Below are 12,873 nucleotides of genomic sequence, written 5' to 3' on the forward strand. Positions count from 1 at the left end.
GCAGGAGTTTGCTGCTGGTTTGCTAGGACATTTCCTGTCCTGAACTGTACTTCTCTTTTATCCAAGTGAGACAGACCTTTCCTGTCTATCTTCCAAGTTTCTTAAGCTCATAGTTTCATTCTGTCTTTAGCCAGTGCTTCTGTTCCAGGATTTGTCTTGGGGTGCTATTTCATGAGTGTTTAGAAGTAAATATGGGAGAGTTACAGCTATTTACTGCTCATGCCTCCATCTTGGCTCCTGAAAGTCCCTTGGTGTACAAAACCTGATCTTGTCGGGCTCCTCAGAACTGACCCCCAGGAAATCACCTGCCTGGGAACAGAACGAGGAGTGGGTGCACTACCCCAATCCCTGTGGGTCCAGGAGCAGTTTCTCATTGTTAGAGAGACATAGCCATCAGGACAAGAAGATGATGATCCCTCTGTTTTCTGCCCCATTCAAACTGTATATGGAGTACTGCATTTAGTTCTGGCCACCACAATTTAAAAAGAAGAGTGAGAAACTGAAGAACATCCAGAGGAGGGAAAGTAGGTTGATTAAGGGCCTTGATTCCATACTACATGAGGTATGTTGAAGGAATTGCTTTACTAAAGCATCCAGTAAAAGCTGGCTAACCAATTGTTATGGCAAGCATTCCTTCTGGTTATGATCTGGATCACTGAGGGTCTTCCAACTCTAAAATTTTGGAATTTTTAAAAATAAATTTCATTTTTCATGCCTCATTCCTTTAATGAAGCAACAAGACTAAATGACCTCTAAATGTTCTTCTACTCCTACATTTAGGATTACATGACTACTTATAATGATGCAGGATGATTGAAAGACCCTTAGAATCTTATGGCATATTATTATATTGGGTTAAAAGAAATAGATGTGCTTAGCTTAGAGAAGATAAGATTCAGGTGGAAAATGATATCTTTCTTCTTGTATTTGAAATACTGTGAAGGAGAAATCAGACTTATTCTATTTGGCCCAGGAGGGCACAACTGGGAACAATGGCTGGAAAATTTGAAGAGGCAACTTTAGGCTTGAAGTCAGGAAAAGCTTCCTAACAAGTAGAATTGTCCAAAAGTGGGATGGGTCACTTTAACAGGCAGTTGGTCTCCCTTCCTTGGAGTTTTTTAAGGCAAAAGCTAGATGACCACTTGCTGAGAACATTCTAATGAGGATTCATTCTGGGTATGGGATGGATTAGCCCAAAAGTTCCCTTTTGGTCCTTGAATCCTATGATTCTATTAATGAGTTTCCCAGCTCTAACTTTAATTTCCAGTATGAAGGGGAATACTGTCAAACTTTAGTGGGGACCAGGTGTGCAGTTTAGGGGATGAAATACTGTTATCATGAGTACTAACCTTTATCCCTAAAGAAAATGCAGTTGTGGGCGGCGCAAATTAAATGGGAGGTGATGAATGGGAACAACTGTAGCTACTCCCAGAACTTTTTTCCCCTGGTTATAATATATAGACAAAGGAGCTCACCAGTCCCAGAAAGTACTCTTCATCTAAGGGTCATGATAAGCCCCATGTTTCCAAGGAAAGAACTGTCATTGAATTTTGTCATTTTCAGGCTTGTTCCCAACCACATTTTTAAAAAATTATTTCTGTTTAGGAAGTAATATAATATAGTCTTGGGCAAGAAGTGATAGGAATTAGAGTGTGAGTTCAGAGAAGGAACAGTAACAAAAGGGAATGAATATAGCAATCATGAAGACATTTACCCAGTATTTTTCAGATTTTTCTGGTGCTGACATTCTCTTGGCAGCAAGGTGGCTCAGTAGTTAGTACACCAGGTCCAGAGTCAGGAAGATTTATTTTTGTAAGTTCAAATCCCTATTCAGCCACTTACTAGCTGTGTGATTCTGGGAAAGTCACTTAACCTTGTTTGCCTCATCTGTAAAATGAGCTGGTGAAGAAAATGGCAGACCACTCCTATAGCTTTGCCAAGAAAACCCCAAATGGGGTCACAAAGAGTACTGAATACGACTGAATAACAGCTAATGTTGTCTGAAAATGTCTAAAGTGTTAGTTGGCATTCAAAGCATTTTTAATATTCATCTAGTCCAAGCTATGCATTTTATAGATGAGAAAAAGGGATTGGGGCAAATGACTTGTTTAAGACTTCACAGCTAGTTAATACCACAACCAATGTTAAAAACCATTTTAGTGGTCTTTTCATGCATTAGTCTGTTTCTCTATGGACCCAATTTTTCCAAGTCTATCAATACTCTCTCTCTTTCAATCTCCCCTTTCTATCTAGCCTTCATATTTAATCTTCACCTAGATTTGGAATCAGGAGACCTCATTATACTTGCTTCATCTCATATTTACTATGTATGTTGTCATACATAGTATACACATAATAAAAACATGCGTATGGTCACAACCATAATTATGATTCCTGCCTCCCAAAATTGTTTTAAGGAAAGAGCTATGTAAACCTCAAAATACTATAGAGAGGGATATCCTTATACTACTAATACAACTTTTAGTACTTCCTTGTTTTTCTCTCTTTGCTTAGCCTATATTTCTTTTTTTTTTTCTTTTGGTCTTTATTATACTTTGTTTCTCATATTTTCATGTTTCATCTTTTCTTAGTTGAACAACTGCTCAGAAGAAAAAAGTATAGAATTTCAGAATGTTAGGGCTCAAAAAAGACCTTAGAGAATGCTTAGTTGACCCTTTCCTTCTGTTCTCCCTCCCCATTCAGGGGGATTTAGAGTAGAAGTGACTTTCCTAAAGCCACACATCAAATAAGTAGTATAGGGATTATTTGAACGAAGGCTTTTGTGTATAAGAGGAATAATCTTTCCATTATCCAAGAATGCAATGTAGATAAGAGAGGGAATCAATGGGGAATTTAATCACCCTGAAAAAAATATGTACTGCCAAAAACATGAACAAAATATGTTGTCATCTTGATATGGTAGAAAATGCAGTGGGAAAAGTATTGTACTTGAAATCAGAAGGGCTCTTCCACTTCCTTTCTACATGAACTTGAGTAAGTCACTCTCTAGACCTCAGTTTCCTCACTTGAAAATGAGGGGGTCAGACTAGACAATATCATGTAATCATCCTGAGAATATTACAAATTCAGAATTAATATTAAAAATCTATTTTATAAGCAGAAGAAATCCATGGAAAGTAAAAATTCACCTTAGTTACTGCTTTTATTCTGAAAACATAGGGTTTATTATAAGATCCTTAAAGGTCATTTTCCATGATGATGCTCTCTGTATTCCATGCCCAGAATTTTGTGAAGATCTCAAAACCTTTTAACTTCTTATATTCTTAAACTACTTATTTGAAAAATGACGTGGAGAAATATTGCTAACCCAACACAAAACTAGCAGCAGGCTTGAATTTTCATAATTGGTGTGGAGATATAAATGTTTGCTGATATCATTCAACTTAACTTCATCATGGTGAGGAAGGCAAGCTATCCCTTTTTATCAGTGTGTAAAACATAATGCTTTTTAAACTGCTATCAGACATCTATATTCTTAGGTAGATTCTTCCCTGTTCTACAGTGTTCTCAGAAATGCCTTCCTATTGAAAGTTTCCTATAGAAGAACCCAAAAAAAGTCAGGAAGCAAAGGAATAAATAATATAAGAGCATCAATGGTCCCATTGGACCAAATATAGGCTCATTATGTGAACTATATGGATAAAGGGAGAAGACAGATGTGAACTTAGGTAATGTGGCCTAAAGATTTATTGGTTTTGGATGCATAACTCTATTCTTTAACTGCTCTAAGTCTTTGCCTTGGATGCTTTTCCTCTGATTTGGGTCAAGTGTTTGTGTGCCACATTTTATACAACTTTATCTATTCATTGAAATAAATCAAAGTCTCTCAAAAGGAAGGCTTACTACTTTAAGTGTCAAGCTATTTTGAAAACAGAAAGTTTGACACCAAAGGGGATGTTCACTTCCTTAATCCTTACATGTAACTGATAGTTGAAGAGCCTGCTCTTTGGGAGAGTCTAACAAGATAATGCTCTAAAATGGCTAAGCCTCTGGACACATCACATATTGGTAAGGTCGCACATAAACAGCCGAGATGCTGGAATTACTGGGTATAATGAAAACTACTTTCTTGATTTAGATGATTCCAAACTGGGCCAGCTCATGTAATTCCAGGTGGCTGAAGGCTTCCCAGGGGCAAATGACCGTGATATCTATAAAAAAGGAGAAAAGCATATAAATTCATTCTTTTCCACAGACTTAGAAGCTTGTGTGTCCTTCTTCAGGAAAGTTCTTACATATTGAATGATATCTCCATAGTCTCACCTCATCTTTCCCCCCAGACACTTATATTAGTCACAATGGCATCATAGTTCCCAAAGATCCTTTATAATAACAAAATAAAGTCAATGTCATATACAATCATGTCACAAGCCTTTTCTGATTCATAAGGACCTGTCTATCTGTCTAGGAAGCTGTTTGCATAAATATTAAATGAAAAAAAAGTACACTGGAACTGGAGTTAGAAGACCTGAGTTCCAGTCCTGATTTTGCTGGATAATATTATTAGCTATAAAGAAACATAGCTTTTACTGGTTCTCTCAGTTACTGGCCATTACATAAGCAAGTGTATTAGATTTTCTAATATGAAGACATATGCTTATATATTCTACTTCACAAGCTGCTTACAAGGAAAGTGTTATACATGTGCCAAGAATCATTATTTTCACATTATCATAATTATTACAAATGAATCTTGCTTGTTCTCCAAGAGGTTGCAAGGATGCTATGAAGATGTGGTTTTTCCCACTCCAAAGCAGTACCGTGGCTGAATGAAGATTAGCTCCCCTGTTATTTCCTAACAATATGGATGGATTTTGAGCACAATGCTTTTAACTCAATAAATTTGAAGTGACAACTACAGTTTTATTTTGAAATTCATAATCAGGAACATAGATCTGAAAAGAGTTTAAGAAACCACATAATCTAATCTAACTCCTCGACCTTTAGAGTCTATGGGTAGATTCCAATGGCTTTGTGAGCTTGGATGGGAAAAATATTACAACTCTAATTAAAATTTAGCATTTCCTTCACTTATTTAAAAACATTATTTTGAGAAGAGGTCCACAGGCTTCATCAGACTTTCTTGAGAGAATTAAGGCAGTACCTCCATTAATAGTTGGGATCAATTAAACCTGAGAAAAGTTTTTTTTTAATTTTTTATTAAAGCTTTTTAATATTCAAAACATATGTATGGATAATTTTTCAACATTAACCCTTACAAAATAAAATCTTATGTTTTAATTTTCTCTTACTCCCTTTCCTAGATAGCAAGTAATCTAATATGTTAAACATGATAAAATATATGTTAATCCAATATATGTATACATACTTATACAATTATCTTGATGCACAAGAAAAATCAAATTAAAAAGGAAAAAATGAGAAAGAAAACAAAATACAAGCAAAAAACAACAAAAAGAGTTAAAATGCTATGTAGTGATCCATACTCAGTTCCCAGTTTTCAGTTCCTTGCTACTACAAAAAGGGCACAAACATTTTTGCACATGTGGGTCCCTCTCCCTCTTTTAAGATCTCTTTGGGATCCCAGTAGAAAAATATGAAAAAAATTAGAAACTTCCCTTCCTCAAGGTTATTGAGCTCCATGACAAATTAGGGATTTCTATCCAATGCATATTTCCACTATATGGATAGCAAAGTCAAAATATAGATAAGAACTCCAAAGTGAGTTATTTTTCTGGCAAAAACCTTGTCCTCTTATAAGAATGGTTAACAGAAAACTGATAAACTAGTCTTGAAAAAGTCTTTAAAAATTCTTTGCAATTCCCAATGTAAAGAATTGAGAAGAGGCAGCTGGGTGATGCAGTAATTAGAACACCAGGACTGGAATCAGAAAAACTTCTGTTCAAACCTGATCTCAGACTCTTACTGATTATGGGTACTTGGACAAGTTATTTAAACTCTATCTGCTTCAGTCTCCTTATCTGTAAAATGGGGATAATAATAGCATCTACCTTACAGGGAGGTTTATGAGAATGAAGATAATCCATATAAAGCTACTTGCAAATCTTGGGGGGGGATAGTTGTTTTGTTTGTTTTGCTGAGGCAATTGGGGTTAAGTGACTTGCCAAGGGTCACAAAGCTAGGAAATATTAACTGTCTGAGGCTGTATTTGAACTCAGGTCCTCCTGACTTCAGGGTTGGTGCTCTAACCACTGGGTCATCTAGGTATTACTGCTATTTGCAAATCTTAACCCATGTTAAGCTATTTGCAAATCTTGCTACCTAAATATTATTATCATTATTTTTAGGGGAATCAGAAATACAATAATGTCATTCTCCTGATCATGTGTGGTATTATTCCCATTTTTCAGATGAAGGACTTGATAGCTAATAAATCAGAACTAGGATGTATTACTATAAAAATTTGTATTATTAATAATAATTAACATTTATATAGCACTTTAAGGTTTGCAAAGCACCTTGTATATTAACTTATTTAATTTTACATTGATATGGATGTAGGCATCCTGATTCAAAAGTGCAATCTGATACATCATGCTGACTCTGATAAGCAGCTGTTTGCAAAATGCAAATATATGAATGTTTGCTCTTATAAATACAAGTTTTTTAATACCTTACAGTTAATAAGAGGAAAAAATGCTTATATTTCTTTTAAACTTCTAGCTATCTTCACTTTAAAAAGCACCAGTCTTCTTGAAAATATAAGAATTGAAGCTGTTGAATTTAAGGATCTCACATAAAAATGACTCAGACCCACCTGTTCCAAGGCCCTCCATGCCTGGGATGTCATCTCCAAACCTATAAAGTTAGAATAAAAAAAGGGGAGGAATATATTAGCTGAGATCAGAGGAAAAGGTTCCTGGATTGATTTACTTAGGATTTCTCTTGATTGAAAGGAAAAGGGAGAGAAAGGACAGGAATGTTCATTCCTCCCACACACACCTATATAAAGTAGATCTTTTGATTTGTACATTGTTCACAGCATCTCCTGGATCAAGAACAAAACAAAAGAAGCTCAAACAAGTATTAGCCAATATGTGCCATTGGGAAAGATGTCAAAACTGAATATCACTTAGAACTTCTATGAGCTATAAAAGTAAAGTCTATTCTCATTGTTCCTCAGTGAGAGACTTTAGTACAAGCTTTGCTCCATTAAAAAGGAGAGAGAGAGAGAGAGAGAGAGAGAGAGAGAGAGAGAGAGAGAGAGAGAGAGAGAGAGAGAGAGAGAGAGAGAGAGAGGGAGGGAGGGAGGGAGGGAGGGAGGGAGGGAGGGAGGGAGGGAGGGAGGGAGGGAGGGAGAGGGAGGGAGGGAGGGAGGGAGGGAGGGAGGGAGGGAGGGGGGAGGGAGGGAGGGAGGGAGGGAGGGAGGGAGGGAGGGAGGGAGGGAGAGAAATGAAGAGGAGAGGGAGAGATTGATTTAGAATTAAAAATTGGGACAGCTGTGGCCAGGAGATGAGCACAATACAAAGTGAGCTCATGCAAAGAAAGCTTATGGCCCTAGAAGCTAAAAAGAAATGGTCTCATGCTTAGAGACTTTCAGGAAAAACTTGAAATAAAATGAAGGGATTGTGGATGAAAAAAAAAGAAATTCCTAAATGTGGCCTAAATATTCACTGAACATTTGGCACATTAATTTTCAAACCAAGGTGATTTAGTACAAATAACCATGAGATTCAGTTAGTCTTACCCTTTTACACCTTTCTTAGGAGGCTTGCTCTTGAATTGTCGAGTTTGTCTCTGCTTGAATTTAGGGGGTCCCTTGCGGGGAGTGGTGGGAGCCTGCTCTGTGGTTGGAGGGGCCAGTGTGGTATTGTCACTCATTTTCAAGTTCCTGGAGGTGGATTGGTTTCCTTTCAAGTACTTTAGCCTACAAGACAATCACAGACAATGAAGTGAGAAATTCAAGAGTTTCTAATGCCATTATTGAGAACAGGGCAAGAAAATATTTTAGGGATTTTCATGGGAAGGTGGGTGAATTTACTACATTTTCAATATGAGGAAACTTTAGAATTTTGGCATAATAGAATTATATTAGAATAGCCAACCAAAAAATTCTTGTAGTAAAGGAAATTCAGTAGGGAAGAAGGTAGACTGAAAATACAGGTATTTGGGAATGCAGGAAGCTAAGAAATCTGAAACATTCCAGTGAATTGTTCTTACCACCTATGACCATAATTCAATTCTGAAATCAGCCCTCTAAAAGGAAGGAAGGAAACAAGTATTTATTAAATGCCCTGTACATTCCAGGCAGTGTGCTTTACAAGTATTGTCTCATGTGATCCTCCGGACAACCCTGAGAAGTAGGTGCTATTATTACCCTCACTTTAGGATGGAATAAAAGTTAAGCAACTTCTGTAGGATCACACATCTATTAAGAGTCTGAGACCAGATTTGATAAGGGTCTTTTTAGCTCGGGTCCTAGCACTATATCCACCATGCCTATAGGAGAAAGAATAATAACCTGAAAATAAAAGGGACCTGATAATAAAAAGGAGTGTTAACCTCCCGCTTAGGAGAGGATAAGCTTTTATTCTGCCCAGAGCCATACTAAAGATTCTCAGCTCACATTTCCTGGGTATTTTCATTTCTTGTAAGTATATAAAAATAGCTAGGACGGCCTTCTTACAATTGAGAAAAGCAAATGTTGAAATGAACATTAAAACAAAGGGAACTGTTCGTATAATGAGGTCAGTTGCTAGGAAACAAGAACTCTGCTATTCTCGCTGCTCCCTAGTTCCCCATCACTTAGTGTGACCAGCATTCCCCTGATAAAAAAGATTTTGAGCAGCCTTGATCCCCTCTTATAGGAGTCAGGTAAATAAATCCTTTTCTTCTTCTTCTTCCCCTTTCAATTTCCTGACTGATATCCTATAGTGTACATTTTTTGCTTCTTTTTGATTGCTTTTTTCACCTACTTTGACCTATTTGCCCTAAGATGCCTATGTATATTTTTTTCCTTGCCTCTCTTTCAATCTTACTCAAAAGACCCTCTTCTAAACTTTCCCCTGTAGTCTTCATCTTTGTTTTCTTAATACCTTTTGAATCAAATTGAAAATCTTCTTCACCTTTAAGGTATTTCTCTTTTATCTTCTATTTTAAAATTTAAAAAGCTTAAGTTCAAATCCAAACTTTCTAATTTTATAACTACATGCATGCAAAAATCTCAGGATTAGAACCAAGGCATAAGAAATTTGTTGCTGAAATAGCAATGATGGAAAACTTGGAGAAGTATTCACTTCATCTTAGAATTTGTGCTAGAGGAAAAGAAATGCAGTGAGGCAGCTGGTGATGCTATGGATAGAATACTGGGCAGGGCATCAGGAAATCTTGAATTCAAATAAAGCCTCAGATGAGAACTAGCTGTGTGACTCTAGACAAGTCACCTAAACTCTATTTTAACTTCTTTTCATTGTGGCTTCCTCAACTGTAAAATAAGCTTAATGATGGCATATAGTTCTCAGGTTTGTTGTAAGGATAAAATGAAAAAATATTTGTAAAAAAAAAAAGATTTAGCCCAGTATATAGCTTATAATAGGTACTATTTAAATATTTATTACTTTCTCCTTTTCTTCTCCTCATACACTGAGCTCTATGTGTATCTGGAGAACAGCCTTCAAAGGTTTCAGAGGAAAGATAGGAAGGGTCCCATAAACTAAAACTCAAGGGAAATCAGTATAGAAAATTATAAATATGAATATTTTTAAAAATAAAAGTTGATTGCTATCCTTTGTTTTTACATTATCTATATTTCCAAATGTCCCCAATCTCCTTCCGTCTCTTCCTCCCACACCAGACATTCCTTATAATAAAATAGGAATAAAGGAAAGGAAAGAAAAGTATTTAAAAATACTATGCAATATCAAAAAAGTCTGATGTCATATGAAATCTCCCTCAACAGTGCATCCTCCTTCCCTCAATCACTTCTACTAAGGAATATATAGAGGTAGCATCTCAAATTTAAGGTGAAATTCTGAATAATGAAAGAAATGTTTTCAATGAGGTTGGAACAAAAGAGGGTGTGTTGAAAGAGCCTGGTATACATACACTGGGAACTCATCAAACAATTTGGGTATCTTCGTGTTTTTTTGTTTGAAACCATGTATAGAACATAGAAGTAGGGGCAATAGTGGAAGATGAATTCATGAAGGAAGCCTGGCTCTATCAGAATACTACTATCAGCCTACCAGCTCTGATAATATGTGTGTCAACCACATTATCAATATGTATATCCCTGGAAAGTATACTGCCAAGGTGTGTGAACATATGCACAGCATTCAAAACTTCACCACTTGCTGTAATCAATAAGTTACACATATAGATGGTATGATAGAGTACCTGTTCTTTTTTAATCAAACTAACCAAAGGTTTATCTATTTTATTGATTTTTTCATAAAACTAGCTTAGTTTCATTTATTAGTTCAATAGTTTTCTTAATTTTTTATTAATCTCTCCTTTGATTTTCAGAATTTCTAATTTGGTATTTAATTGGGTAGTTTTAATTTGTTCTTTTTCTAGCTTCTTTAATTGCATGCCCATTTCCTTGATGTGCTCTTTTTCTATTTTGTTCATATAAGCATTTAGAGCTACAAAATAACCTAAATATTGCTTTGGCTGAATGCATAAATTTTGGCATATTGGCTCATTATTGTCAGTCTCTATTAAGAAGTTACTGATTGTTTCTTGAATTTGTTGTTTGATACATTCATTCTTTAGAATTAACTTAATTTCCAATAATTTTAAATCTATGTTTCAGTGATCTTTTATTACATGTATTTTATTGCATCACCATCTGAAAAGGATGCAATTAATATTTCTGCCTTTCTTCATTTAATCATAGGACTTTTATGCCCTTATAGTCACTTCTTGTATGGGTATCATATACTACTGAGAAAAAGTATATTCCTTTCTATCCCCATTCAGTTTTCTTCAGAGGTCTATCATATCCAACTTTTCTAAAATTGTTGATTTTGTTCACCAGAATTTTTAGAGGCTTGATTTAACATTGTTTCCAAAGGAAACTGGAGAGTTTTCAGAGGGGGAGGTTAAGGTCCCCTATTAGTTTTTGCTATTTCTTTCTGTAATTCACTTTTCCTCTAAGGATTTGGATGCTATATCACTTAATGCATATATGTTTAGTATTGATATTACTTCATTATCTATGTTCCTTTTAGCAAGATACAGTTTCCTTCCTTGTCTCTTTTAGTTAGATCTGTTTCTGCTTTTGCTTTGTCTAAAATCAGGATTGCTATCCCTGCTTTATTTTTTTTTTACTTCAGCTGAAACATAATAGATTCTGCTCCAGTCTTTTACCTTTCCTTTTTATGTATCTCTCTGCTTCTATAACATAAGTGGATTTTTTTTTGACCGTTCAGCTATTCATTTTCATGTTATGGGAGAAAGTCATTCCATGCACATTCAGTTATGATTACTGTGTATTTCCTTCCATCCTATTTTTCCCCATTTATACTCTTCATTCTTCCTTCAGCCTGTCACTCCTCACTAGTGTTTCACTTCTGACTACCACCTCCCCCAAGGTACTTTCCCTTCTATCAGTCCCCCTCCCTTTTTTTTCTCCTTTCCCCTCCCATTTTCCTATCAGGTAAGAAAGATTTCTATACCCAACTGAGGCAAATTTTTGAGCAAAAAGTTCACCCCTCCCTTCTTTCCCTGTACTATAATAGATCTTTCATGCCTCTTTATGTGTTACAAATGATCCCATTCTGCCTTCTTCTTTCCTCTTCTCCCAGTACAATCCTTTTTAATGATTTTTTAAAATCATCACATCAAAGTCAACTTACGCCTGTACACTCTGTCTTAAGTATACTCCTAACTTCCCTAATAGAGATACAGTTAAATTATAAGTTATCAACTTCCTATTTAGGGATATAAACTGTTTAACCTTATTCAGTTTCAGAAGTATTTTTTTTTGTTTACCTTTTTATGCTCCTTTGATATGAAGATCAAATTTTCTGTTCGTCTCTGGCCTTTTTAATAGCAAAGTTTGAGAATCTCTATTTTCATTGAATGTTCATCTTTTTCTCTAAAAGACTGCTCAATTTTGCTGGATAATTGATTATTGGTTGTAATCCAACTTCTTTTGCCTTCTGTAATACTATATTCCAAGCCTCCCAATTCTTTAAAGTAGAAGCTGCTAAGTCTTGTGTAATACTGACTGTAGCTCCTTGATATTTGAATTGTTTCTTTCTGGCTGCTTGCAGTATTTTCTCTTTGATTTGATAACTCTGGAATTTGGCAATAATATTTTTTAGAGTTTTCATTTGGGTATCTCTTTCAGAAAATGATTACATTTCTTTCAATGTAGTCTTTCAATGACTATTTTGCCTTCTCACTCTAGGATATCAAGGGTAAGTTTCCTTGCTTGAAAGATGTTATTCAGGTTTTTTCTTTACCATAACTTTCAGGTAGTCCAAAAATTCTTAAATTCTCTTTCCTGATTCTATTTTCCAAGTAATTTGTTTTTTTCCATGGGTATAAAATACCAATGAGGCATTTTATATTTTCTTTTTTTTTCAGTTTTTGGATGTTGACTGATACTTCATGTCTCAATAGAATCATTAGCTTCTATTTTCCCAATTATAATTTCTAAGAAATTATTTACTTAATTAGCTTTTGTACCTTCTTTTCCATTTGGCTAATTCTACTTTTAAAGAAATTATTCTCTCCAGTCAATTTTTGTGCTTTCTTTTCAAAACTATTGGCTCTTTTTTCAAAAAATGTTTTGTAAATAAAAATTAGAGCTATCTAAAACTGAAAAAAAATTTTTTTGCATAACTCTCATTTCTTTTCCCAATTTTTAATCTATCTTTCTTTCTTGGTATTTAAATTCCTTTTTAAACTCTTCCAAGAGGA

At 35.3% G+C, this 12,873-nt stretch overlaps 1 protein-coding gene across 3 annotated transcripts in view; it reads right to left on the reverse strand.

The window, feature by feature from the left end:
- Nucleotides 1-3,144: 3,144 nt before the first annotated feature.
- The window catches only part of PDE6H (phosphodiesterase 6H), a 29,863-nt gene continuing 20,134 nt past the window's right edge, over nt 3,145-12,873 (reverse strand). For 2 of the 3 annotated variants that reach the window (XM_074266689.1, XM_074266688.1), the window contains exons 2-4: nt 7,691-7,870; nt 6,761-6,801; nt 3,145-4,172 (exon numbers count right to left, since the gene is read on the reverse strand). In XM_074266689.1, coding sequence (XP_074122790.1) covers nt 4,096-4,172; nt 6,761-6,801; nt 7,691-7,824 — 252 coding nt within the window. In that variant the 5' untranslated portion in view covers nt 7,825-7,870 and the 3' untranslated portion in view covers nt 3,145-4,095. Of the gene's footprint in view, nt 4,173-6,760; nt 6,802-7,690; nt 7,871-8,569; nt 8,591-12,873 lie in introns of those variants that run through there. The other variant, XM_074266687.1, reaches the window with a different exon arrangement.

The sequence above is a fragment of the Sminthopsis crassicaudata genome, chromosome 5, assembly GCF_048593235.1.
Source record: "Sminthopsis crassicaudata isolate SCR6 chromosome 5, ASM4859323v1, whole genome shotgun sequence".
Lineage (NCBI taxonomy): Eukaryota > Metazoa > Chordata > Mammalia > Dasyuromorphia > Dasyuridae > Sminthopsis > Sminthopsis crassicaudata.